The 27060-nt window shown below is 35.3% G+C and overlaps 4 protein-coding genes and 2 non-coding genes across 7 annotated transcripts; 3 read left to right on the forward strand and 3 right to left on the reverse strand.

The window, feature by feature from the left end:
* Positions 1-143: 143 nt before the first annotated feature.
* LOC107186771 (RING finger protein 37) lies at positions 144-1852 on the reverse strand. The gene is made up of 2 exons (XM_015574706.1): positions 1061-1852; positions 144-985 (listed from the first exon to the last, which is right to left on the reverse strand). The coding sequence occupies exons 1-2, from the start codon at positions 1726-1728 to the stop codon at positions 148-150; spliced, it is 1506 nt and encodes a 501-aa protein (XP_015430192.1). The 5' UTR covers positions 1729-1852; the 3' UTR covers positions 144-147.
* Positions 1853-6051: 4199 nt separating this feature from the next.
* On the forward strand, positions 6052-6123 carry Trnah-gug. The gene has a single exon. It is a non-coding gene; the product is annotated as a tRNA-His (tRNA).
* A 766-nt stretch (positions 6124-6889) lies between these two features.
* LOC107186753 lies at positions 6890-7961 on the forward strand (the record flags this gene model as incomplete). The annotated part of the gene is made up of 4 exons (XM_015574690.1): positions 6890-6977; positions 7055-7503; positions 7584-7691; positions 7752-7961. Coding segments are annotated over 4 exons (855 nt in total), but the record flags the coding sequence as incomplete, so codon positions are not given.
* Positions 7962-8291: 330 nt separating this feature from the next.
* Positions 8292-8943, reverse strand: LOC107186772 (signal recognition particle 19 kDa protein). Its single transcript, XM_015574707.1, has 2 exons — positions 8879-8943; positions 8292-8703 (listed from the first exon to the last, which is right to left on the reverse strand). Exons 1-2 carry the CDS (start codon positions 8923-8925, stop codon positions 8292-8294), a joined length of 459 nt encoding a protein of 152 aa, XP_015430193.1. The 5' UTR covers positions 8926-8943.
* Positions 8944-9109: 166 nt separating this feature from the next.
* Trnap-cgg lies at positions 9110-9181 on the reverse strand. Its single transcript has one exon. It is a non-coding gene; the product is annotated as a tRNA-Pro (tRNA).
* A 4839-nt stretch (positions 9182-14020) lies between these two features.
* On the forward strand, positions 14021-26686 carry LOC107186778 (NADP-dependent malic enzyme). Of its 2 annotated transcripts, none has more exons than XM_015574716.1 (8): positions 14021-14088; positions 17622-17775; positions 24111-24269; positions 24610-24972; positions 25074-25385; positions 25459-25827; positions 25932-26226; positions 26315-26686. In XM_015574716.1, the coding sequence occupies exons 1-8, from the start codon at positions 14036-14038 to the stop codon at positions 26428-26430; spliced, it is 1821 nt and encodes a 606-aa protein (XP_015430202.1). In that variant the 5' UTR covers positions 14021-14035; the 3' UTR covers positions 26431-26686. The 2 variants fall into 2 exon arrangements, with proteins under 2 accessions (XP_015430202.1, XP_015430201.1); XM_015574715.1 differs by lacking the exon at positions 14021-14088 and adding an exon at positions 16002-16224.
* The last annotated feature ends 374 nt before the right edge of the window (positions 26687-27060 follow it).

Raw genomic sequence — 27060 nt, forward strand, 5'->3', positions numbered from 1 at the left:
ATGTATTACTTATACCATTGTTTGGCTAAGTAACACGGACTGAAAGTACATAATTAGAATGCAATAAAGTGTAAAAACATTTACATACTTATTAAAAACTAATACACGAAAGATTCTGCTATTACTTCTTATACTGACGTGGTTTACTTATTCGTGAATACGTTTTATTTCATTGTTTTTATACATTGTACCACATAATGTACACTTACTGTTTTTGATAGTTGTTAATAATTTTCTACAAGTAATATGTTTGCATGGAAGTTCATAAAAAATTCCATTTGGACAGCAAGTACAATTCAACCTAGAACTTGCACTATTATTCACTTCTGGAATACTATCAAACCGCTTTAGATGCGGTATAATTGTACTAATATCAACACTTGTATCAATATCAGTACAATTACTGTTTACTTCACCTTTCACATCTTTGCTCGATGACTCAACCGAATCGAAAATCTTTCTTTTCTTTGTTGGTTTTGCCAAAGTGGAAGCAGTTCTTTTATGGGGTATCACAACAACTGGCAATTGATGACAGGACTTCTTGTTCCCTTGTGTGGTTGTTACAGAACAGTGCAACTTTGGCTTACGATCATTTGAGGATTTATTGAACACAGTCTGATGTAACAAATACTTGGGAATATCTGTAGTTGTTTTTTCTGTTATGCCTAAAGATAATGTACGACCTAAAACCCTTGGCAATCTCTTGACCTCTTCTGCATTACTATTTTCAAGTAGAAATTTATCTATTCTCATTTTCAATGCAGTTGCTACAACAGGTTTGCGATCTTCACTAAATGATAAACCAGTGAAAGGATCCGTCAGCCTTCTTCCCCACAATGCCTCAGTTTCTTCATGCTTTTGTAAAGTACTCTGATCAATAATCTTTCCACTGGGCAATAAGATAGGCTGTGTCATGATTTCCCAAGTAATGGCATCTAAGAAAGGCTCTGGTACTTGTAAGGATGAGTCTAATGCTTCTCCAAAGCTGTAACACATTTGTACACTAAATGATTCGCACTATACTAATGAATTATTTAGTCTTAACATCCATTATATTCACCTGCTATTTACAACAGTAATAGGAAGAACCAAACGTTGAGATTTATCTATAGAGTTAGATGAAGAAGACTGTTCCTCAGATTGTTCTCTTTTTACAGACTTAAACTCATGGAATTCATGTTTACACCACAATGTAGATATACTAGCAATAATGTCCTTCCCACAACGCGATGAAACACTTCCCCATACTTCAATTTTTCCTAATGCAGGTACTGAGTTATCTGTTTTGCATATGCATATCCGTAGATTATTTATATACGTCGCTAAATATCTTACGGACGGTTTTATATGCCGTTTCAGAAAATTTTCAGGAACCGAGAGTGTTTCGTGATTAACATTCGACTCGCAAAGTAGCAATCCAGAATTCGAACGATCCAAAAATCCACTGGCCAACATGGTATAAGGCATACTGGCATCATTGCTCGTTTTAGCGTACAATTGAAAGCCTGATGATCTTTGGGAGCCAACATGGGGCCATATCAAAATATGACTGATAGATACATTGCAAAGAAAGGTGATATCGATGTTCACAGGGGGTTTAATGCAAGCGTACGCTAAGAAACCTTTGTCAGAGTTGGTTATTAAGTTAGACACTTCGTACCCTTCTGTGCTGATGGTGCTACACTCAATTTCTGGCCTCAAACGAGGATCACAGAAATTAATCAACATTTCTCTGTCATAAAGACACAATCGACGACAACATTCTTGGGAAAGAGGGGGAGAAGTCCACAATTTAAAAAATTCTCGACCACTAGCCAATTGCAGACATCTTTACCATCTTTACGACGTAAAGTTTACGTTCACCTGTCGGTATAGTTTCACATCAAGTTTGAGCGTTTGACCACGAATGGCACCAGTGTAGTACCCGATGTTTCAGATAAGAGAGATGTATGAATAGACATGATGTCATGAAACATGAAACGGAAAAGTATATATTTTTTCACTTAACTACAAGACAATTTATTCTAAATACATCGTTAATGGACATTTTATTAATGTTACTTTTTACATGTTCTTGTTTTATTCGTTTTTATATTATGCCTTACATTTGTATATTTTTAACAGATAAATTCAGAATAGATGTAGCTTCATAAAGAGTCTATCAAATCTTTTTACACAAATATTATGGTACTAAAAAATTGCTCCTGATCTGTTTTATAATTATCAATAGTCAGATATCTCAATAACTTTGCTCGCGAGGGTACATCTCACACACACGGGGTCTCTGGCGCGTCCTCCGGGGGCTCCATGACCCCACGGTCACACCACACTGGGTCTCTGGCGCCACCGGAAAATAATTGGCGCCGAGGTAACGTCGGGTACTGACACTAAAATGGTAAGGGGGCTTCTGACGTTCTCGAAGCATGGGACAGAAAATTACATTGCATGTTAGTTCTATTCTTATATCTGGTCTGTGATGCTGTTCCATATCCGACTTGTGATAAAACGCTGTTCACCTATGACTCGGTCGGTTACATGGCTGTACACACAAGAATGGTGGTTAGTAGATTTAGTAGTTACTGGACGGTGGTTAGTAGATTTAGTAGTTACTGGACGGCGGTTAGTAGATTTTCTTTATTTGCGAGATGGTAGTTAGTAGATTTAGTAGTTACTGGACGGTGGTTAGTAGATTTAGTAGTTACTGGACGGTGGTTAGTAGATTTAGTAGTTACTGGACGGTGGTTAGTAGATTTTCTTTATTTGCGAGATGGTGGCGCCACCGGTCGAAAAAATAGTGGTATTCCACGATTAAATGCGATTTTAACAGCGTTCTGGTTGTTTATTGTTATTATCAATAACAGTGGATTAATCTACGTTCTTTCAGCTACAAGTCGAGTGCTTGGTCAAGACGAATCAGCCGTTATAGGGTACCAATCTACATTCTTTAAACTTCGAATGTCATGCATGACGAAGAAAACTGTTGTCTGTTTAGTGGTTATGTGATTGCAACAGGTGTCGATCGGATTTACACTGCTAAACAAGTATCAGTTTTCCTTGACATGGATTACATTCGAAGTTTAAAGAACGCAGATTAGTACTCTCTGGCAGGTGGGAACCAGTAATTACAAAAACATTGTTAAAATCTCAATTGTTTGCAACGGTTGACAGTCTATCTCGTGATGCGTACCCCATTTAGTTCACTTTAAATAGCTCTTCCAACGTTCTATGGACACTTTATGTCTTGATCAAGCATTCAGTTTGAAGCTAAAAGAACGTAGATTAATCTCCTGTCATTGAAAATAACAATAAACAACCAGAACACTGTTAAAATCGCATTTAATCGCGGAATACCACGACTTTTTTGACCGGTGGCGCCATCCGCGGCGAACAGCTGAAACTGCTAGCCAATTATATGGCTACCAGTTTCATCGATTCGCCACGGATGGCGCCACCGGTCGAAAAAAATAGTGGTATTCCGCGATTAAATGCGATTTTAACAGTGTTCTGGTCGTTTATTGTTATTGTCAAAGACAGGAGATTAATCTACGTTCTTTAAGCTACAAATCGAATGCTTGGTCAAGACGAAAGTTGTCAGGATAACGTTAGTGTCAGTATAACGTTGTATGACTTGTCCAAAGTGAACTAAACGGGGTACGCATCGCGAGATAGAGTGTCAATCGTTGCAAACAATTGAGATTTTAACAATGTTCTTGTAATTACTGGTTCCCACCTGCCAGAGAGTACTAATCTGCGTCCTTTAAACTTCGAATGTAATCCATGACGAGGAAAACTGATGCTCGTTTAGCAGTGTAAATCCGATCGATACCTGTGGCAAGTACATAACCACTGAACAGGCAACACTTTTCTTCGTCATGCACTACATTCGAAGTTTAAAGAATGTAGATTAGTACCCTATAACGGCTGATTCGTCTTGACCAAGCACTCGACTTGTAGCTGAAAGAACATAGATTAATCTCCTGTCTGTGGCAATAACAATAAACGACCAGAACACTGTTAAAATCGCACTTTATTTGCAACGGTTGACACTGTATCTCGTCATGCGTACCCCGGTTAGTTCACTTTAAATAGCTCTTCCATCGTTCTACGGACAAGTTACACCTTGATCAAGCATTCAGTTTGAAGCTGAAATAACGTAGATTAATCTTCTGTCATTGAAAATAACAATAAACGACCGGAACACTGTTAAAATCGCATTTAATCGCGCAGTACCACTTTTTCGACCGGTGGCGCCATCCGTGGCGAAACGCTGAAACTGCTAGCCATATAATTGGCTAGTAGTTTCAGCGATTCGCCACGGGTGGCGTTACCGGTCCTAAAAATAGTGGTATTCCGCGATTAAATGCGATTTTAACAGTGTTCTGGTCGTTTATTGTTATTATCAATAATAGTGGATTAATCTACGTACTTTCAGCTACAAATTGAGTGCTTCAGCTAAACGAAAGCTGTCCGCATAACGGTATAAGAGCTGTCCAAAGTGAACTAAACAGGGTACGCATGACGAGATAAAGTGTCAACCGTTGCAAATAAAGTGTGATTTTAACAGTGTTCTTGCCGTTTATTGTTATTGTCAATGACAGGGGATTAATCTACGTTCTTTAAGCTACAAATTGAATGCTTGGTCGAAATGAAAGGGGCAATGGTTTGAGATATAAATCGTTAAGATACGTTAATATGCGGCGCCAATTATTTTCCGGTGGCGCCAGAGACCCAGTGTGGTGTGACCGTGGGGTCATGGAGCCCCCGGAGGACGCGCCAGAGACCCCGTGTGTGTGAGATGTTCCCTCGCGAGCAAAGTTATTGAGATATCTGACTATTGATTATTATAAAACAGATCAGGAGCAATTTTTTAGTACCATAATATTTGTGCAAAAAGGTCATTTACTACCTATTTTGTTAACAAGTTGTTACTTTTTCTTTTGTGAATATCTCATTAATTAGTAACGGTGCTGGGGGAGCAACTTCAGATTCGGAAGGAGTAAATTGAGAGCAATTTTTTGCGACATAAATCGTTAAGATACGTTAACATTCGGCGCCAACTATTTTCCGGTGACACACACGCGCTTTTCCAGAGTCTTTTACTATTCTTTGTATGTACCTCCTCGTGTACAATCAGCTGTTAAATTGTTAATCGGCTATCATTTCCTTTTCGCGTAAAACCCACGTTCTAACAAGGGAATTATTTGCGATGGATAATTTCTTAGTACTAAGCTACGAAATACTAATATTCGGCGCCAATTATTTTCCGGTGGCGCCAGAGACCCAGTGTGGTGTGACCGTGGGGTCATGGAGCCCCCGGAGGACGCGCCAGAGACCCCGTGTGTGTGAGATGTTCCCTCGCGAGCAAAGTTATTGAGATATCTGACTATTGATAATTATAAAACAGATCAGGAGCAATTTTTTAGTACCATAATATTTGTGCAAAAAGATCATTTACTACCTATTTTGTTAACAAGTTGTTACTTTTTCTTTTGTGAATATCTCATTAATTAGTAACAGTGCTGGGGGAGCAACTTCAGATTCGGAAGGAGTAAATTGAGAGCAATTTTTTGCGACATAAATCGTTAAGATACGTTAACATTCGGCGCCAACTATTTTCCGGTGACACACACGCGCTTTTCCAGAGTCTTTTACTATTCTTTGTATGTACCTCCTCGTGTATAATCAGCTGTTAAATTGTTAATCGGCTATCATTCCTTTTCGCGTAAAACCCACGTTCTAACAAGGGAATTATTTGCGATGGATAATTTCTTAGTACTAAGCTACGAAATACTAATATTCCGCGCCAATTATTCTTCGGTCTCATTTCCTCTCTGATAAAACTTTTATGATGTATATATTGCAAAAAAATATACGAATAACATGTATATATACACTTCTTATATTGAAGAATACTTTTAATGCAACTAGTGTAAATATTTGTATCTTTTTAAAGGAAATTTTGCAATAAAAGTAAATCCAACATTTATTTCATTGTAAATTGTATTGAATATTTGTAATAGAAAATTGAATTCTTTAATATGACCTTCAATAGCCGTGATCGTCTAGTGGTTAGGACCCTACGTTGTGGCCGTAGTAACCCAGGTTCGAATCCTGGTCACGGCAATGTGAAAACATTGTCACGGAGAAGGTATAATTTTTTTCAATATTTTTCGGTAATTGCATAATTGTAAATTTACAACGTACTATACAGAAGTTATTATTATTTATAAAAACTTAATTTATTATTTGCGATGTTGCATAATTAATTTTTTAGAAACAAAAAATATATTACAATAGTTTTTACAAATCACAATTGACTTATGAAGGTGAATAATACATGTTTATTTTATTTAAATGATGTCACATTTATACGAAGAAAAGTCGATATTGCATTAATCGTCTGAGTGCTGATGTAGTTGATTACAACTTATGCATCGAAGTGCTTATGAGAAATAAACAATATACATTTTTGTAAATTGTCAGCAAATTCCCCATTTCACAGTAAATAAATCTCAGGTGCAATTCGGCGCGATGCCAGTTTTAAATATTAGCCGCTCAAAGCATTATCATTGTACCGTTGTGTAATTCTTTTAATATCGATCGTTTCTTTCAAATATGAAACAAAGTCGACTTGTATTGTTAATCTTCATTTTATGTTTTGTGGGACAGTATAAATATAGTGCATTTTGTGCAAAATCTAACAATGTAAAGAGATCTATTCCATTAAAAAATAAGCTTTCAGATATAGACAATGATCATAAAGGTAAAAAAACGTTTAGTACAATTTTCCCATGTAAAAAAATTGTTTTAATTTTATCTAGAAATTTTACTGATGAATTTACTGTTCTACAAATTCTAAATAGAACACTCTGGAACAGAAACAACAGCACTAGACATAACTACAAATACTGATGACTTAACAAAAGTAGATCGAACTTCACGAAGTACTTTAGGATCCAGACGACATCTAAAAGTGGGTAAGAAAAGAAAACATATTTCGACACGCAATTTGATTCACTCGCGTATTATCTTATGCTCTTTTCCTAATTGTCAGATGATGCCAATCAAGTTGCAAAATATTTCCTTGGTGGAGGGCCATTAAAAGGTCACTCGCACTTTGTAAGGGCATCGAATTGTGATTCAAACAATGATGAAAATAATGTGGTTGGGATGAGCAATCCAACGGATGAGAATGACGCAGTTTTGTCTGAGAATGAAGAAAATGCTAATGCAAATTCATCTGATTCTATTGTTGATGCTCCACATATTCCTGGATTATATTCTGCGCCAGGAACTGCACCTATAGTCCAACCATTTTCTTTATTGCATCCACCTTTAAATACGTTACCTCCAGTCATTCCACATATTCCTGTTAGGGGCAGTTTATTACATTCACTTGTACATGGTCTACTTCAGGCACACTCACAGATACATCAAGCATTTTCACCAACTTTACCATTACATCACCTTGCAGATACACCACTTGTTGGAAGTCCAAAACCAGTAAGTAATATTGTAGAACACTGAAGTACAGTCTAATTTTTAATTGATAATATTTATTTTTTTGCTCCTTTTTCTTTCAGTTGTTACATCATCGTAAGGCTAAAGTGAATTTTGTGAATGACTTAGCATATTCACATGGACAATATATACCTCTATTAGGAGCATCTCCTACAAGATTCAATAGTAAAGTACGTACATTATAACAAAGTTTCAACACTGAATAAGAATTTTATGTTTCTAATTTACAGAGTCCAGTAACACACATGATTCACCCTGATTATATTCCACATCTTCAACCTACTGGATACATTTTAAAATATGTACCTCATAGTAGAGAATCACTGTCCCCAGTTGTTGGTTCACCACAACAATCTTCTGACTGTATAAATGATAATTCGGACACAGAACAAAACTTAGGTTCTGTTGATAATGAAGATGACACAGATGTAACTCAGTAGGATGAAGTACAAGATAAAAATTAAAATGTCTGTTGGAAGTGCCATATGGTAGTACAAACTTCAAGAGTAACTTTTAAAGGTATATACTTGCTGCTTCAAGATAAACAGAAGTACTTTTTAACTATTTGTAGAGTAAAAGTATGCAAATGGTAGCAACAAATTCAATGTGTAAGAACTGTATTAAACAATAACTTGTACATGTGTACAATATTCAGTTTAAATCTGTTTGTTTGTAACTTCATACAAAATGTAATATAATTTCTTTTTGTACATAAGAACAATTCTCATTTCAACATTAAAGTCCACATAAGTAAGAAGTAGTTGCGAACTCTATTGCCGTCCTTTTCCTTTCCCTTTTCCTTTTCCTTTTCCCTTTTTAGATAATGCGCTTGATGATTGAGAAGACTGTTCACCTATTGACTGTTTACCTTGGCGAGTTTTTAACTTTGGAATGGTAGTGCCTAGGTAAAGTAAAAGGGAGTTTCTAGTGGGATAATCAGGTTTCATAGGAGTACCATCATCATCTTTCAACTGTACACGAATACGACCACGATATATTAGCTCTTTGCTACGTTCCTTTGGGTGCACTTTATTTTCTACACCAACGTTGAAACCAGCTGCCACTAGAACTTCACGGATCTCTAGATGTGTAGGGTTCTCGACACATTTGTCCTTCGCAAGTTTCCGGCCTCCTGCCAGCGTTCTCTTGCTGTTTATGTAAACTGGATAAATACAGACCCACCTGTAACAAAAATAAAATCTGTCAGTTTCACGTCAGAGAGGTTATGAAGCAGATGGTCGTGGCGTAATACGTACTTTAGTAAACTTGATTTCGGAAACATTACTTTTAAATTGTCATGATTAAAATATATGTGAAATATGTGACGATAAATGATCCAATACTCGAATAAACATACCTCTCTCGATCACTATGTTTTTTTGACGGATTCCAAGCGACCGCCATGTTTAATGTGTAAATCGATAACACGCAATTTTCAACTTCAACATCTGTATTATACAAATGGTCTGTTTCCGTGTAAATAATAAGCGCGTCGAAAGCGTTATTAGAATGAAACGAATACGTATTGATAATATTAAAATTTTAATGGTGTTGAAAAAAGATGAGAAAATAAAAAATAAAATCATGTGGGCTCGTCCGGGATTTGAACCCGGGACCTCTCGCACCCGAAGCGAGAATCATACCCCTAGACCAACGAGCCAGGTAATAATCACCTTTTAGTATAATACTTATAACATTACAACAACAATATTGAATGTGATTATTCATTTAATGATGATCATTAAAAATACAGTGATAGTAAAATGTTTTATAATACATTAAATAATTATTTTACACATTGATAAGTACAAATTGGCATGTTACCATACAGTACTTTTATCCATTATGTAATATGTACATAATGCATATAAGATATTAATACCGTTCACCATTCTACACCCACGGTCAATATTAGATATGAATTAAAAAACCTGAATTACAAATGTATTCTGTTTATGTTATATTAATTGTTACATACGTTTTTTGTAAATTTTTTAACGGATTGGACGCTTGAAAGGTAGGATTGTGTCATCTAACGACTGTAACATGATATTAATTGGCTAGTAGCTTGGACATTTTGTCGTAGATGGCGTTATGAATCATTTTGATTATTTTTGAATACAAAAAAATTAATTCAGTGGAATTCAAAAAACAACTTACTATTATTAGAAAAATATTCTATTTTTTAATAGTTTTTCCTATTTTTATGTATGTACATATGTAGAATAATTTTTGCTTTCTTTTACACCTGCAGTCAATATTGGATGACAGAGATGAACGCTTACTTTGACTATCGATGTACAAAACAGAAAACTTTCATGATTTATAAATTAATGAAAATTTGAATTATTACAGTACTTTCTTAAAACTTATAACTTCGTCAATATTTCACGTTACACGTAAAGAAGAATAGTAAGGTACTAAATGTCCGTTAAATTAACAAGTTTAATTATCCAATGTTTGTATTTTTATTGTTACTATGTACACCTCATGATTATGAACTTATTACTTCACGTTTTCGATTTACCTACAATTAGTAGACAATAATATCAGAAATAATTATATATTATGTACATTACAAGCTGTTATATTGATTAATCATACAAAAATTTTACTGAAGTTAACACAGAAAACGCAAAAATCAAAGAAAAAGAAAAACCTGTAGAACCAGTTACGGATATTAATTTGAACTTTAGAATAAATTTATGTAATATGGATTGACATTAGGCTTACTTTATAAGATTCAAACATTCTATCCTAAAGCGTGAGACACGCAGTTAATTGATCCACGTACGATACACAATGTATACATATATGTACATGTATCGTACTCAATTGTACTGTAGTATCATCATCATTTGCTTCTTAGATTCTTCCTTGAACCCCGACCCATTCGATCGATGTTCCGATCACGATGACATGATACTCAAGCAGTATTAGTCAAGCGACTGTTACATGCAATTTTGTTTACCGAGCAAATTCCATTCAAGACAAGTTTGATGACATGCAAAATTGTAATCTTTCTTTGGCTACTATCAAATAATGTTTATCACAAATTGTTAGACTTTTTTAATCATTCTACCAATAAGTAATCCTCCACTGTTTGCTTTTAACATGTATTTTTTGGGTACCCCCAAACTTTGTTCAACGTCAGTATTATACAGTACGTACAAGAAGTATTTGTACACCGAGGGTTTCTTACATTAAATAAAATGGATTGTAAAAAACTATAAAATGAGAAACTAAAAATTTATAAAATTATTTTTAAAAAGTTGTTGCGCGATAATACATTTAATCAACTATACGTCCTTTTCTCTAAAACCTTACACCATTTTGTCAATAGACAGGTGAGACATAGGTTTCTTAGATTTACATCATATCCTCGACTCATTAAAAATATAGTAAATTGATTATAATTTTATCAGGGGCACATTTCATATATCTATATAAACGAGTCTTGAAAAGTGGATCAAAACGGACAATGTGAAATTTTATGGTTTCACTGAGAAAGATAAAATTGATATTGAAATCTCTTTAAATAAGAATTTTACTAAAAAAAGTAATTCTGGTATTTTCAAAATCTACGACAGCATGTGTGCGTTTTAATCGAACGTATGAGTCGATAACTATTACCCGTAAATGTCGACGTAACTGTGGTGGAAACAGCTGATAGAACCGATAGAAGTATGTAGCATGTAGTAAAATATTAGAGAAACTGAAATGAGAGAGGTGTATTTTGCCATCAGTCTCGACTTTCACTATGCGGGCTCATTGCGCGGTTAATGAGCAATTATCGATACAGAGGTGAAAGTGAACATTCAGCGTGGTTTACTTTCGCGCAGATCGTGATGGTAATAGGATCATTGTGCGCAGAATGTGTTTCAACGAGCTCTAATTTGCAGATTACTTAAGAGCACAATGTAAGGAAAATGTCGATGAAATGGATATTGCTATCGTTTTGCATCATGTATAGTGTTTTAAACATGCAAACGAGTCCGTTGAACACTTCATACTAGTAGCTATTATATTAATATTTACACATTATCATGTTTAAATAAGCACGTGTGTTTATTTGTGTACTGTGGTGGATAGCCAAGAATGAATTTACAGGTGTAAAAAACTGTTCCAAGATATACTTTAGGACAAATGTAGATAGTAAGTAAGTAAAATAAACAAAATAAACAGTAATCGAATAAGTATTTGATTGCAATTTTAAAAATCTTTGCATTTGATTTTTAGGGTTTCTTGGACTTTTTCAACTCATCTGTTTGATTCAATTTCTAAAATAAATGTTTAATATTTAATAAATTATGTATACTGTTTGAAATACTTTTTTTTAACCATTATTGACAGAAAATATTTATATTTTTTCTTCTATACCGGCGCATTATGTTTTTAATTTCTTCAAATACAAATTTGGTTAGATGCTGAGATATTGGTAAACATATATCTACATATAGTACTGTATATGGTAATACAAATTTTCTTCCGTGTATGTTCACTCTTTAAGGTTTCGAATTTAAATAACTGAATAATTGAAAAAACTTACTAATTTTCATAACAAATATTATTTTTGTACGAGATAAAATTATTTATTTAATACCTTCGTTTAATGAAATGTTAATCGTGAAGAGATTTATAGTAAATTATACCGTACAAACCTAAACATATTATCTATTTAAATAATCTGTCTGTTAATCATTGAAATTAAAGACGAATGAAAATCACAGCGGGGAGAATCGAGAAACAAGAAAAGACTTCATCATACTGAATGGCTAATGTCACATTTGTGTCGTTTACGCGTCGTGTGGAAGTGCGTAACAATGGAGTGCTTGAAGTAAGTTAATTAATTACGTCGAAATGACGAATATTTTAACCGATTCATTATTCGATAGGTCAGGGTGCGCAGAATATATCTGTGTAATGGACAATGGTGTAAATCATGGGAGCGAGTGAGTACATATCTGATTACAATTCTATAACATGGTCGAATGTCACAAAATCCGTAGTGATTATCTGTTATTTTATCAAGAACTATTTGATAAGAAATATAATTGGTATAAATACTGAGTTGTATGTTATAATATGTTCTGAATACATTTTATACAGGATGAGTCACCTAACGTTTGCACCTCAAATATCTTTGTTGTTTTTCAAGATACGTCAAATGTCTTAAGGACAAAGTTGAATGATTCAATGGGGCTCACACGATGCCAACAAAATTCTTGTTTTTGTGATTTTTTTTAGAGATATCAAGGTAACCTTCATTTTTTTAAATGGAACCACCCTGTCTTCCGTGACCTGGAATGACCTTGAATAATTATAGTCACTGAATTCCTAATGAAAGGGACTATCATTGTATGTGTTTAGAAAGGGCGATTCCACTTTAATATTTGAGGTGCAAATGTTACGTGACTCACTATACGTACTGTATATACGATAATAAATAAATATATACACGGTAATGATACAATTATAATATTGTAAATATAAATTATAATATTATTACAATCATTATTATGATAAAATAGAACTTCAAATATAAAAATATAATTATCTAACTTTAATCCACTGCTTCACTGTTTTGTTAATATAAAACAGATAATTATGTAAAACAATAATATCTGTAGTACATTCAGTCACACATCAATAGAGACTGCAAAGAATAAACATTTCAATGTTAGCGGCATCGAAGATATCTTTATTTTCAGTATTAATTGCTTGATAGGTCCACAACTGATAATGTCGTAACTATTATAATGTAACTACATAGTTCTTATCACGAAACGTATCAATTCCGAGAATTATTGATTTGGTATTATTGACACATCATGAGACCCTTGAGATTGAGTATTTGTGCAGCGATAATAGAAATTAACGGTATATACTTTTCAGGTAATTGTTAAGTTAATATTTTGTAAAATAAATTCTATTGAATTTTATATCACATTATGAAAAGAAATCTTAATGAAACAAATGAAATAATAAAATAAACTGAAACAATGTAATATCGAAAGAAGTATGACCAAGTAGTAGACGATTTTATATAAAAAGTTGATCACATAACTTATATTTTTAACCGTTACAAGTTACTCACTATTTATGTCGATCTTTAGCCTTAATGCAATAATTCTAATATTGTGTTTCTACGGTGGCCCGTGATATTGCATAATTCCACAGCTTTCCTTGATATTTAAATGGCCTTTCTGCACCAAAAACGTCGGCCTCAAAGCCGATTTCCACGGGGACGAAGTTACAAGAATCTGGCAGGGGTATGCGTTCGCTGGTTGGATCCGTGTGCACGTCAGTCACGTTTGCGATCTGCTCGTGATCGGAAGGATCGTTTTCACTGAACGAAATTGATTCCAGAAGGAATCGTTTGTTTGATTTTTTTTTATTCTGTGTGAGACAGTGTTTTCTCGCTAACTAAAATCTTGATCCTCCACGAATACATGGACAATCGTTGTTGCTCAGTATTATTGTTGATCAATAGGCCGAATCACTTTCATTCCCAATGGGTAGTCCACATTCGAAGGATATCCGTAACGGACCAAGAATTTGCAAGGTGTAAGTGACAAACTTTGTGTGTGGGGATCGATGGATATATAATCTGTTATGCAATGCTGAAATACTTTTATAGGAACAGCAATGTAAATGTTCGAGAAGCATTGAAATAATACGAGTTACATTTGTGCGATTTTTGTGAACCAGTTGCATTCTACTTGAGGGCCATTTATATCTCCCCCATGCACGATTGCAAAGTTTTCTATATGTAAACGATTAAACCATTAAAAAAACGCGACATAACAAGCCTCTTCGTTATCCGACAATTCAGACAAAACAAAGATACGACCAGTTATCGCACTTCGCCTTCATAGCAAGAGTAAGAAATGCTATCACGCAGTTGTCATTACCAAATTTGTAAAAATATTTATTGTTCGAATCATTCATGTCACGTTCGAATAAAATTGTAAAGAATTTTTATTTGCAATCAAATAATAACACTCGCTTGTTAAGCAGGAAAAAATTCTAATATTCATTTATTCCAGAACTCAATCTAATGGGGTTTGTTGATTCTTTTTTGTTGTCTAAAAATAAGTTATTCGGAATGGTTGGAAGGAATTACGCGATTGCTTACCACCTGTACATTTTGGTAAATGTCGAACACTGTGCAACTTTTTGATAATCGTTGACCTTCGTCAATGTTTTATCGCGATTAAAATTTCGTATTATTCTCCGACTGCGTATGTTTTTATTGACTCAAGATAGATATTTCCCCTTCTTTGTGGCGTGACTAATTTTTGTATATGCCCCTTGCATTGTTTCTCCTGAAGAAATATTAGTTTTCTTATCCAGTGACTTGTTGACATGTAACAGTTTGTGAAAATGATAATTATATTTTGAGACAGTTACAACTACAAAGTCGATATTACGTGTTGAGAAGACATGCAATGACTCATATTCAACACCGTGGAAACACTTTCTGTTTGCAGGAGGTCATTGGGTCACATTTTTTGATCTTACAATAGAAGGCCAGAAAACATAACCGACTGCGCGCTCAAAGACGCTGAAAAGTATTGTCCTTAGGACAGAAAAATCAATATTTTTAAATTAAAAGAAAAAAATAACCAGCATATGTATTTCATCACGGCGCATATTTTTTGTTTCTGTAACTTTTTTATCAGATCATTTTTTATTCAGATAAAAATTAAAAACTGGAAAATTTTATCGAATTAAAATCGGTGTTTTTAAAAATATAACTCACGATAAGTCAGTCAAATATGAACAAAATCGATTGAAATTTTAATTGCGAACTTCCTTGAACCCTACGGAATTTTCTATTCTAGACAAAATTCTGTAACGTCACTATAATAGTATTTGAATGTATATGTAGTTCGATCCGTAGATCACACGATAACAGGTTGCTGACCTGTGATCTATGTACCATCGACCATCGTACGACATGTGCAGAGAGTAAAAGTTTAAAGACGTAAGAAATGTTGCGATTACATTATCATGCCCATTTTTTCGTCCATTCGCGAATGACGATCGAAACATCAAAAATATCTTGAAATTTAGCGCTGAATATTCAATGTGACATGAATATTAATTATTTTGACAGTATTCAAATTTTTAAATACGCAAAGCGTGCAAAAACTTATTGATATTCGAATGAAAGACATCTAGGGATATCTATTATACAACTTTTCGCGCTGCATGTGATCCTGTTACTACAATAGTCTGTCCGTCATCTAATCAATATATTTCCTGAATGAAATTACAGTTTGTCTTTAGAAAAATATTACCCACTATTTCCTGATTATATGGCAGAAAAGTTGATTGAAATAGATGAAATATTTGTTCGATATCTTAAATGTCCAAGAACTGTTGATGGCGCGGGACAGTCAGCGTTGCAACTCTGATATCACGTGAACGCTATGTCTAGTGACTTATCGTCATGACGCGATATAGTGATCTGAGAGCTGCTTAACTTTGTTCAGGGTGATGGACACAACAGTTTATTGAGCGATGTCAGATAGAACGAGAGGCATCGTACACGGAAACCGCGAATATGTCCTCGAAACGCTTGTTAAAACGGTTAGAGTGTCACTTTGCTAGGTTTCTCCGTCAATCGAGTCATTTGCGTTGTGCTACCAGAGACCTTGAACCTGACACCTGGCAGCATGATCAGCTGCGCGAGAGGTAAAGCGGTGGACTTTGAATTTTTACGATTTGATCTGACGCCATTGTGAAAAAACTATTCTTTGTCTTGACGACATGGTGTCAAAACTATTTATAGTCTTATGTATGTGTTATTTATGCATGTGTCTATGTCACTTTGAGTTTTTTCTCCACTGAAAAGAGAACATTGAAGTCTAACAATCCTCTAAGTTTCGTTAACAGAGCATCGATAAATAATGATTATAGTCATTGGCATGAAACGTGATTCCTGCGATCGGGTTTTTTGGTACGAATGTAATGGTTATACAGATTGTCTAAAGTGAAAAACGATGGTAAATTCTTAAAGTGGATGAAAAACTTAATCTCTATCATAGAACATATGAAAATGACTGTATCGTGTTTATCTTTCAATAGCCTGTAATCAAACTTAGAATTCATTAGTTTTATGTTTACTTTTCATTGATTTTCTTTTTTTTGTTGTTGCCATTATTGGAATTTATTTTAAATTAAATTCACTTCAATTTGACAATTTCCTCTGTAACCAAATAAGAATCAATTACCGAACAAATAAGTGAGTAAAAAACGATTTAAATCTTTAACCGTTAAAAACGTGGGCTTTTTCAATCGCAGAATAGTTGTGCAATCTTTTCCTGTGATTCAGCAATATAAAAAACTACATAGTAACAGTACATTGCCTTGGAAAAATCAGCTGATCGAATCGATTAAACTACTTTTAGATCTGCCTCTCGCATTACCTACTTTTCGATCATTTCAAAAAACTGTTCCTGTTTGCTGAATGTGAGCTATTGTTATTTAGAATGTATTATAATAAGTAGGCGGTATAACTAAGCGGAAAGCCTCTAAAAAAATTTTACTAGCAGCTATATAAAAACATTATTCATGGTCAAATGGCATACAACAAATCGACCGATCCTCACGCGATGGGCGAAAATACGCGACTGCGCGATGTGTGCATTTGCGCTTTAGTTAGTCGTAGTCAGTACCGTATTAAACGCTGTGTGCACCTTCATCTTCGATGATCATTATTTCCTTATAAATCCAATAAACTTAATCACACTTATCGTCACGGTAATTAAAATTTTCAAATTAGTGATCGTCTGTTGCCACAACATTCTGAAAGTGATCGATAGCTTCACCCTGCGATAAACTGTTTCATCACGTATTTATCGTTCCCTGACTGTAGTTGTTTGTTGATATTTGAACTGTTTTAGCAGACGAAATTGAAGCTCGAATCTTGTCAAAGAAAAAAGTGACAAAGTTCGACATTGCGTCCATGCAATTTATACGTAACCGAGACTCGCTCCCCACACCCTAACCTCACCTTTGCTCGACACTACTGCGTTCTACCGTACCGACGTTTTTCCTCATTAGCCTTAAACCTTACTCGTCGTTTGCAGGATCCAAACCAGTAGTCAGTTGGTCTGCGACAACAAACCTTCGACCATGTCAAGTATCGAGAGGGATCAACTCGGCGCCCGGGGAAATGGGGATGCCCTATGCACGGGGATGATCCGCGGCTTAGATCATCTAAAAAATCCACGATTAAATAAGGTACGCTAACATTACGTGTTTCAATGAAACGATTAATTACCAGAGTTTGCTACACCGACAAATGGTCTGATAGTCCAACGTCTGATACTGACGTGCTTCGTGCTTGGTCATTTCTATCATTTCCGAATGAATTAGTTATATACACATTTTACCGCCTAAGAATATCTAACGATCATAGATGCGATAAGCATTGACAGTTACTCGTTCGTGATAATAGTTGTTGCGACAACTGTCACCTTATCAAAGGCCGACTCGTAGACATCTAAATGATAACTTTCCCGCAGAAAACAATGAAAATATCCGACTTCCTACAGCCCGTTTTTAAACGCGAAATTTGTATTTAAATTAACAGAATCGTTCCTTGTGACCCGGCTAACAGAAAACTTTCCGTTATTTTAAAAGATATTGGCTATGCGAAGAGTAGAGAATATAAATGAAAGAATTTTTCTTAGAATAAAATATAAACGACGTTTTCCAAGTCACTTGGTATGTTATAATATGTTGTATAATATATGACTTGTAATTTAAATAATATTTAACGATAATTCAGAATATTTGATATACTTGTTTGTATTTTGATATTTAATATAAATCATGCACGAAGTGATAATAACTATAGGGAGACTGGTATTTAAATAGCAGAAAATCATAAGTTGTTAATTTCTGATGCAAACAGGAGGACCATAAAGCGTTTTAAACAAAGTGCTTTCGTTGCATCAGTCACGTAGTCGTCGCGTTTCCACGAAATTTACTTTCACGGCACAGAAAGTTAGTAAATGGAACCAACGTGTACAATCAGTTGAGAATGATGAAATACAGGGGCATAAAAGTGTTTGAAGAGCGCTGCGTTAGTCACACTTATAAAACATTTATGCGATGTCAGTCACCTGATCACAACGTAAATGTACATCGATCGTACGAACGTTTTTATTCGAAATCGTCTAGTGTCATGGAACATTTTTTATCGTATCTAATTTTTTTTTCTACGCTTTATAAAAAATATATTTCTCAACTACGACATACGAATAATTTGAAATAAATTTGGAATATCACGTTGTTTTAAATGCAATTAATAATAATATTAGTGTCAGTTTAGTATTATTCTACTAGAAATAGAATATTAATATATCACTGATATATAACAGATATACTACTAGTGTATAGCAGATGTGATAGTGCCATACTACTTATACAAGTAGCACATGTATACATATTATACTACAGTCATGGTACTTGTATTCTTCAAGTATGTTGCTAATATTTTTGCATTATACTACTTGAGAATATTAGATACAGTAGCAATTTGACTTTATAGTAACATACTAATTTTACTAATGTACTCACGATACATACGGAACAGCAATGCACTGTTCATATTCTTCGTTCGACTCGATTCACGACTCTTTCTTTTTATACAACGTTGTAACGCAGTACCGTTCACGATTAGACCTCGAAACTAATTTTCTCGATGACTCTGCAAAGTGGCCGCCAAATGCTCCGCGTGGAAACTTTTGATCACGATTGCGAAACCTTCCCAGAATTTCGCGATTGACGCACATCCTTCGGAGGATAAATCGAACTCCATCCTTATTCACTTTTGGGTCTTTACGCGTTCTTTTCCTCAAATGAAGTATTCAGTGACATTCGGCAATGAGAACTGTTATAACTGCACAATATACAGTACTGATCCAAAATATTCTTACGCCTGGATTGGTTTAATGAAACACAAAGAACTTTGTATCCATTTCACTATCGCTCGTTTCTATCTTCTTGATGATATTCCACACCCTGCTCTTCGCTGTCTTCAGTTTATTTGCAATGTCACTTGTCACAATGTCTTCACCACGAAGAACACACACTGCACAGAACGTTTTTCGATTGAAATCACTGTAACTTTCCACATTTTTACCACGTTAGAGCGAATGTTGTTGCGTCCAGGGACGAACAAGAAATGGTGAAGTAAAAGGTGAACTTCGTATTACTATGCATTCATGAAAAGCAGCTGGCAAAAAGGATGGGCCCTGTTCCCCCGATAATACATATCGTCGGCTGAGGGTCAAAATATATACCTGAGTCCAAACATTCTCATGAACCCCAAAGTCTCATCGTTTGAATAATTCGGAGCGGTATACATATACTGTATATTGAAGAAGATAACGATGTCTTCTCGATATCATCTAAAAAATTCGTCTAATTCTTCGAAAAAGAAATTCGTAACAGTTTTTTCCCTTTCAAATCATCTAATTTCAATCTGGCAGTTAGCAAGCCTTTAACACTAGGAATTACCAAACAAGTCAAAACGACTTGTCAGTACACTCTTGTAACGATGATTAAAATGTTATAATAATACATTTTCTCAGGTCTTTTGCAGCTTTTATTACGATATGAAAGTGAAGAAATTAGTTAATTTATAAATTCTTAAATTTTCAAAAGTTTGTCATGTTTATTGACCAGTTGAAAGAAATATTCGTTTAGCATCTTGGAGAACGTTTTCACAAATATCACACGAAAGAAAATTATAAACTATAAGAGTCTAATATTATATCCTTTGAATGACATTAGTGTTGATATATTAAAAAAGAAAACTTGGTCGACTTGTTGGTTCCCCATACCCAAGGATGCTCCGACTGCAAAGGGTTAAATTCTGTCGTGCATGTGGTTCACGAAAGACCCCACGAAACTAAACCAAACCGTCGTCGACGCAGCGAGATCACGCCGTAGATACGCAAAACCTGCGGTGCATGCACCCCTTGGATTCTTGTAGTAGGTCGTGGTTAGCTTAGTTCGCCGCCAAGAACTCCAAGGGTTGCGTTATTGATCCGCGGTGGCAGACGACGAAGGGTCGCGTCCGCTGGAACTCGAGGACCCTGACAACCGTCTCCACGACCGATTGTTTGGCATGGGACCACCCGAGATCCGGGAAGTTGAACGAACCGAATGATGGACACGGATTGGTGGGACCTTGTTCCGGACTCGAACAGAACGATACGTGTCCCGGAGCCGCTGCTCGCTCTGGATGGAAGGGTATTCGTTTGATCTCTACTTCTACTGGTAGCCTCTGTTCTTTTGTCAGCCGTCTTGCACTGTAATGTCCGCACCGAAAAAGCTTCGGGTCTCAGTGTGTAGAATAAGGTCTAGGACGTTAGGGTGACTTCTGGGTGACCTGGGAACTAGGTTTACGCTGCATTTATCTTTTACGACACCGTGTTCTCGGGTACACCCACGAGCAAACTCGGTTTCCACTAGGGGGAGACCACGGATTGGTCTGTCTCGGGTTAAGTAGTTCTATTTTCCAAGTATCACAATGAGAGTCTAAGCGGAGTTTTTAATGACTCTGACACATACACGATGGTATCTGTACGTTCAAGTGTCTCCGACAGTGTGGAAGTTTTCAAGAGCACAGCGATCGGAGGATATTCTAGGCCACGATAATGCGTGCATTGTAATTTAATTCGACGGGCGATAATTTTCAAGGAAAGAGAATACTTATGTTCTTACCTAAGAAACCTATCCAGACCGCGATTCAATCGTTTTCTGGCTTATCTGTTCATTAATCGCGGGGGATGTGGTTATCTGCTCGTTGATACGTGAATCCATTGCGTGCGGTGTTTTTTGTGGTATCCTCGGTGACACTGATAATCAAAAGGCGTTTATGACTGAACCTATTAGATTTCTTTTTAACACGGCCCCTGTGCCAATCGTTCCCAATTCATTTCGAGCATCTTCGAATCGTTAAATATATTCCAGTTAAGCTTTCAACTAGATGACCAAAGACAATGACAAAGGTGGGAAAAACCTTTATGGTTTTGCTTTAGCGGAATAGATGTACGTTCAATCTTTGTGTTCAGTGAACACAACATAGCCGGTGATTTTCTATCCTCGTTCTCTATTACGACTTATAAAAATCAATTGGTGGGTGTCAGCGATCGGTCTAGCTTGTACGTTCGGAGCAGTGTCAACGACCCTGGTGACTTGTCCACCCGATGGAAAACTACTACTTTCAGCGAGTGCTTTGACCTTTCCATCTGTTTCGATTTAGTTAGAAAGGGACATGTTGACTAATGGAATCGTTTGTGAAAAGGGTCGTCTATGAAAACAAATTAGAAAATTAATATTCAGTGTGTTCGTGAAGCAATATTTCACCCCTCATGGATTCAAATTCTCCGCGACGAAGAAAATTTCTTATAAATTTTTCTTCTAATACTTTTTGTTCCTTGTAAATATCGTGCTGAATGCTTTTAAACTTCAAATAACATTAAAGTTTCAAAGGTCAGGCGTAAATAATGACCGTATGAAACTGTCGCTAATGAGATTTGCATATTGTAAGAATACGAAGCACAAAGTCTTCTTGCGAAGTGACGTAATCATACTCCTATAAACAGTAAAATGTAGCAATTTCGTTTAATTTAGTGACAAGTACGTATCTATAATTCTATTAGTCCAAATGATTTCATAAAATCACCATACAGGAAAGTTAATGCGATATCACGTGTCAATAATTTCTTGTACCTTCAAGTAGTACACCAGCTTGTTCCAACATTTTCCTGTACCATCTTGAATAATGCAGATGTTTTAAATAATTTCAATGATCATACTGAATGGGACAGATCCTGTGTATTGCTATTTTCATGCTAATTCCAACAAATTAATCCAAACGACCTTTTATCAAAGTGTACGAAAGGCCGATCAAACGCACGAGTCATTATCACGAAGGATAATAAAAACGCGTTCGTCGCGATAGGAAACTGCTCAGACGATTTAAACAATGGTGTCAGACAAGTTAATTAAGCGGTAAACTTCGTTAATATGTAATTTCCATGCATAATGCAAATTCCTTTCAATGCACTAAAAAAATCCAATTAGATGGTAGTTCATCAACCGTCGATAGACACAGTTCACGATGGAACAATCAAAGCCGTCTGTGACCTTAGATTATCAATCGGTCGAATTGTCCTACGTATTATTAGGTCTGAATCGATCGATAAAACACGCAGTTACGACGCGACATTTATTCTGTAAATGAAAAATGATTGGAACCGTAGGCATTAATCATTGATCCTTCACCATGTATCAATTCACGTTGGTCTTGCTTATATTGCATATTTCAATGATCAATGACTACGGTTTGAATCGATGCACAAGGTTAAAGCTGCTTAAATAAGCATTAATAAGAAAAAAGTATTTTTCTGATTGTGTGTCTTCTGCAGGAAGGACACCATTTTGAAAGAAATTATATCATCCAGAAACATTCGCTGTATTTGTTTCCTGAAAATAGAATTAAAGTAATCGTACAAGATTATCGATTTGACGTCTGCTAGGTGTAATCTGCTAACACACTTTCTATTCGTTATCTCGAGAAATGTGATTTATAAAGGTCGTTGGGATTCCTTCATCGTTTAAAACGCTTGAAGCATTATACCGAGAGTAAATGGGTCCTTGAGTAAATAAGATGTGAATCATGGAAATTTACATCCTGAGGGCATTCGTTACATCCCATGAACACTGCAATTATTAATGTTTATTACCTGTTATTGCATTTCTTTATTATTTATGTCGAGGTCGAACTCAAGCTTACTTATTCATATTTTAATTAAAAAATTAAAATTCAACTGAACCTTTTATCACTGATAATAACAAAAATTGAAATATAAAATCTACTTTTCATTTTTGGTTGCAGCGCTAAAGTTGGAATTTTACACGTAATTTTTAATATGATATAAACGTCTAAAAACATACAATAAGTGTATCTGAATTATAAATTGCACGTTGCATTTAGTTAATTATAAAAAAAAAATTACAGAAAAAAAAATTAAATATTTTACAGAATACTACCAATAGAACTAGAATTATTTAACCATTGCACAAATTTAAAATTAACTCGCAAAGTGTAAGAAGTAATAATTCATACATCTGTGACGTAAAGCCGAGCCGACGAACAGCTGTTCGCCTTTCACACGCGTTCACTTCCAGCCCAGAAGAATTTCTCGTTAACCCACTTCGTTGAGCAATGCAATATTGCCTGTCAAGGACAGGGTACCAGGATATCCTGCCATCCATCTCAGATTACTGTACATATTTATGAACTAATTCAGTATAATACAATTTTACATTTTAAGTGACTCTGGTGCAAAAAGCTTAATTTTTCGTTCAATTCACGTTACACATATAATAAATAAAGAAGTTTCAAAGTTCTGAATATGTATAAGGTCATATTTTTATTTAAAAAAAGAATTGAAGATGTATGTAAGGAAATTTAGGTAAAGTGATGATTGTTCTTTGGATAAAGAAATTTATCTTCGGAAATGTATCAGCAGAAATTTTTCCTTTTGTTGCAGGGAATGGCATTTAGCATCGAGGAGAGGCAAACTTTGGGTATACATGGTCTCTTGCCAGTAGCAGTGAAAACTCAGGACGAACAATTGGAGTTGTGTCGTCTGAATCTGGATCGCTACCCCGATGATCTTTCAAAGTATATCTACCTTATAGGCCTACTTGTAAGTGCATACCTTCACTAAACAGCTTCCCTGCATTTTAATGCATACAATTTTCAGTCAAAAATGAATGTCAGAAAATGTACATATTTCTCTGTATATTTTTAAATTACTTAAGATAACTACAGCAGCGCTTAGTTATGTATAAAATAGAATAATTAAAAAATTACCTAGTTACATAATTTTATCGCATGTAGGTTCAATATTTCAAAAACATCCTATAAGATTGAAATATTCACGGGTTTTGAATCAGTTTTTGTGTTTTTAAATATTAAAGCCACAGATTGCACTGCCTTGTTCATAATATTAAGTACAAAAAGATAAGTAATATTTAATATTACAGGACAGAAATGAAAAGCTCTTTTACCGTTTGCTAGCCGACGATGTGGCTAAAATGATGCCTCTGGTATACACACCTACAGTGGGTCTAGCTTGTCAGAAATTTGGTTTAGTATATCGTAGACCACGTGGTTTATTTATAAGCATACACGATAAAGGACACGTGTATGAGGTTTTGAAAAATTGGCCCGAACATGATGTGCGTGCGATTGTCGTCACGGACGGAGAAAGAATACTTGGCCTGGGTGATTTGGGTGCATATGGAATGGGAATACCCATTGGAAAATTGTCATTATACACCGCATTGGCTGGCATTAAACCTCACCAATGTCTGCCTATAACTTTGGATGTTGGAACAAATACTCAGGTGAATTACATTGAAGTTTACTCTAACATTATCTCTGAAAAAATAGTAAAACCTTAAAATTCAAATAGAATATAAATATTAAATGTTACTTTCTTTTGCAGTCTCTGTTAGATGATCCACTCTACATTGGTCATAGACATAAACGTGTCACTGGTCAAGAATATAATGACTTTTTAGACGAGTTTATGTCTGCTGTAGTCAGGCGATATGGACAGAACACCTTAATTCAATTCGAAGACTTTGGCAACGCCAATGCATTCAGATTACTTAATAAATACCGCAACGATTACTGTACCTTCAACGATGACATCCAAGGAACTGCTGCTGTCGCCGTTGCTGGTTTACTGGCATCCCTTCGCATCACCCACACCAAACTTTCAGAAAACACGATTGTTTTCCAGGGTGCTGGAGAGGTAAATATTAGTTGAAAGTTTCTTTTTCCCCTAAAATGGAAAAAGTGAATTAGATAACGTGATCTATTTCCAGGCTTCATTAGGTATTGCATGGCTGTGCGTTATGGCGATGATGAAAGAAGGAGTCAGTGAAGAGGCCGCCAAGAGTAAAATCTGGATGGTCGATTCAAGAGGACTGATTGTGAAGGATCGTCCATCTGGCGGGCTGACAGAGCATAAATTGAGATTTGCACGTGATAACGAGCCAATAGATTCACTGTTGGACGTAGTGAAGACAGCAAAGCCTACAGTTCTTATTGGTGCTGCCGCGATTGGCGGTGCTTTCACAACTGAAATACTTGAAGAAATGGGAAAGAACAACGATAAACCAATCATTTTCGCTCTCAGTAATCCAACTAGCAAAGCAGAATGTACTGCTGAAGAAGCATATACTGCTACTATGGTACACAACAAACCTTGAAAGCTTTGTACAATAATAGTTAGAATATGATGAAATAACATATTTAATTAACGGTATTAAATGAATATATGTTTTAATGTTTTCAGGGAAAATGTATATTTGCCAGTGGATCACCTTTCCCACCAGTGACGTACAATGGTAAAACTTACCATCCTGGCCAGGGAAACAACAGTTATATTTTCCCTGGAGTTGCATTGGCAGTTATTGGCATCTGTATGCGTACAATTCCTGAAGAGGTATTCCTCATTTCCGCTAAAGCTTTGGCCGACATAGTTTCGGAAGAAAATTTGGAGACCGGAAACTTGTATCCGCCATTGCAGGACATTCAGAAATGTTCTTTGACGATAGCCTGTGAAGTTATGAAATACGCGTATGAAAATAGTAAGAAACCGTCATTTTGTTTATTGCGTCTTTGACAAATGTTAAATGACTTAATTAACTACTAATCATTTAATTTTTTTTTATGTAGAACTTGCAACTGTTCATCCAGAGCCTAAAGACTACAAGGAGTTTCTTAAGGCACATCTATATGATACGAGTTACCAACCATCAGTTCCTGCAGTATATGCCTGGCCTAAGTTATAATTTTTTGACTGCTATCATCACTTACGATAAAATTTAAATATGCCGGACCCTCACACGTGCGATATGTGTTTCACAACGTTTATTTTTTTTTCTATTTATCACTATATTGTTAAAGCCTGTTGAGCAAGCTCGTACAGATGTGTATATGTATTTTGTGTGTATGTGTGAAAGCATCTATTCCGACAGAAAAAGATCTATGTATATCAGATTGTATGAGTCATTGATTGCATTAAATTATTATTGGGATGAAGTTTAATTTATTGGTTGAAATAATAAAGTTCAGATGATTATTTGAAAGAAATGTGTTTTATTGCTACTCGAAACAGCATTTTCTCGGTGCTTAAGAAGACATAGAGTTTCCATTTTTATACGAGCAGCACGATCGTTTGAACTTCTGTCATGTCGTGTGTATAAGAATTAAAAAGCAAAACAAAGATGCTTACGAGTGGTAGAGCTCCGTAATTTTAAAGTTACATTTTTCTTCTTTAGTGAAGAAAATATAAGCAGAGGCACGTCTTCGTAAGTAAACGTCGCGCTTTTTAAAAACGATATGCGATAAACGCGTATAACTAATCATGGGTATTCAAAAAATGATGAATTTGCCTCACCTTACTACTGCGATGAAATCAG

The sequence above is a fragment of the Dufourea novaeangliae genome, unplaced genomic scaffold (assembly GCF_001272555.1).
Source record: "Dufourea novaeangliae isolate 0120121106 unplaced genomic scaffold, ASM127255v1 scaffold92, whole genome shotgun sequence".
In the NCBI taxonomy this organism is placed as follows: domain Eukaryota; kingdom Metazoa; phylum Arthropoda; class Insecta; order Hymenoptera; family Halictidae; genus Dufourea; species Dufourea novaeangliae.

Coding starts and splice junctions, on each gene's coding strand:
- LOC107186772 (XM_015574707.1), bottom strand. CDS start 8,925: ATGGCGGTCGCTTGGAATCCGTCAAAAAAACATAGTGATCGAGAGAG. Junction 8,704..8,878: donor AAACATAGTGATCGAGAGAG/GTATGTTTATTC, acceptor TTTTTGTTACAG/GTGGGTCTGTATTTATCCAG.
- LOC107186771 (XM_015574706.1), bottom strand. CDS start 1,728: ATGTTGATTAATTTCTGTGATCCTCGTTTGAGGCCAGAAATTGAGTGT. Junction 986..1,060: donor ATTACTGTTGTAAATAGCAG/GTGAATATAATG, acceptor AATGTGTTACAG/CTTTGGAGAAGCATTAGACT.
- LOC107186778 (XM_015574715.1), top strand. CDS start 16,094: ATGTCCTCGAAACGCTTGTTAAAACGGTTAGAGTGTCACTTTGCTAGG. Junction 16,225..17,621: donor CATGATCAGCTGCGCGAGAG/GTAAAGCGGTGG, acceptor CGTCGTTTGCAG/GATCCAAACCAGTAGTCAGT. Junction 25,386..25,458: donor TTTTCCAGGGTGCTGGAGAG/GTAAATATTAGT, acceptor ATCTATTTCCAG/GCTTCATTAGGTATTGCATG.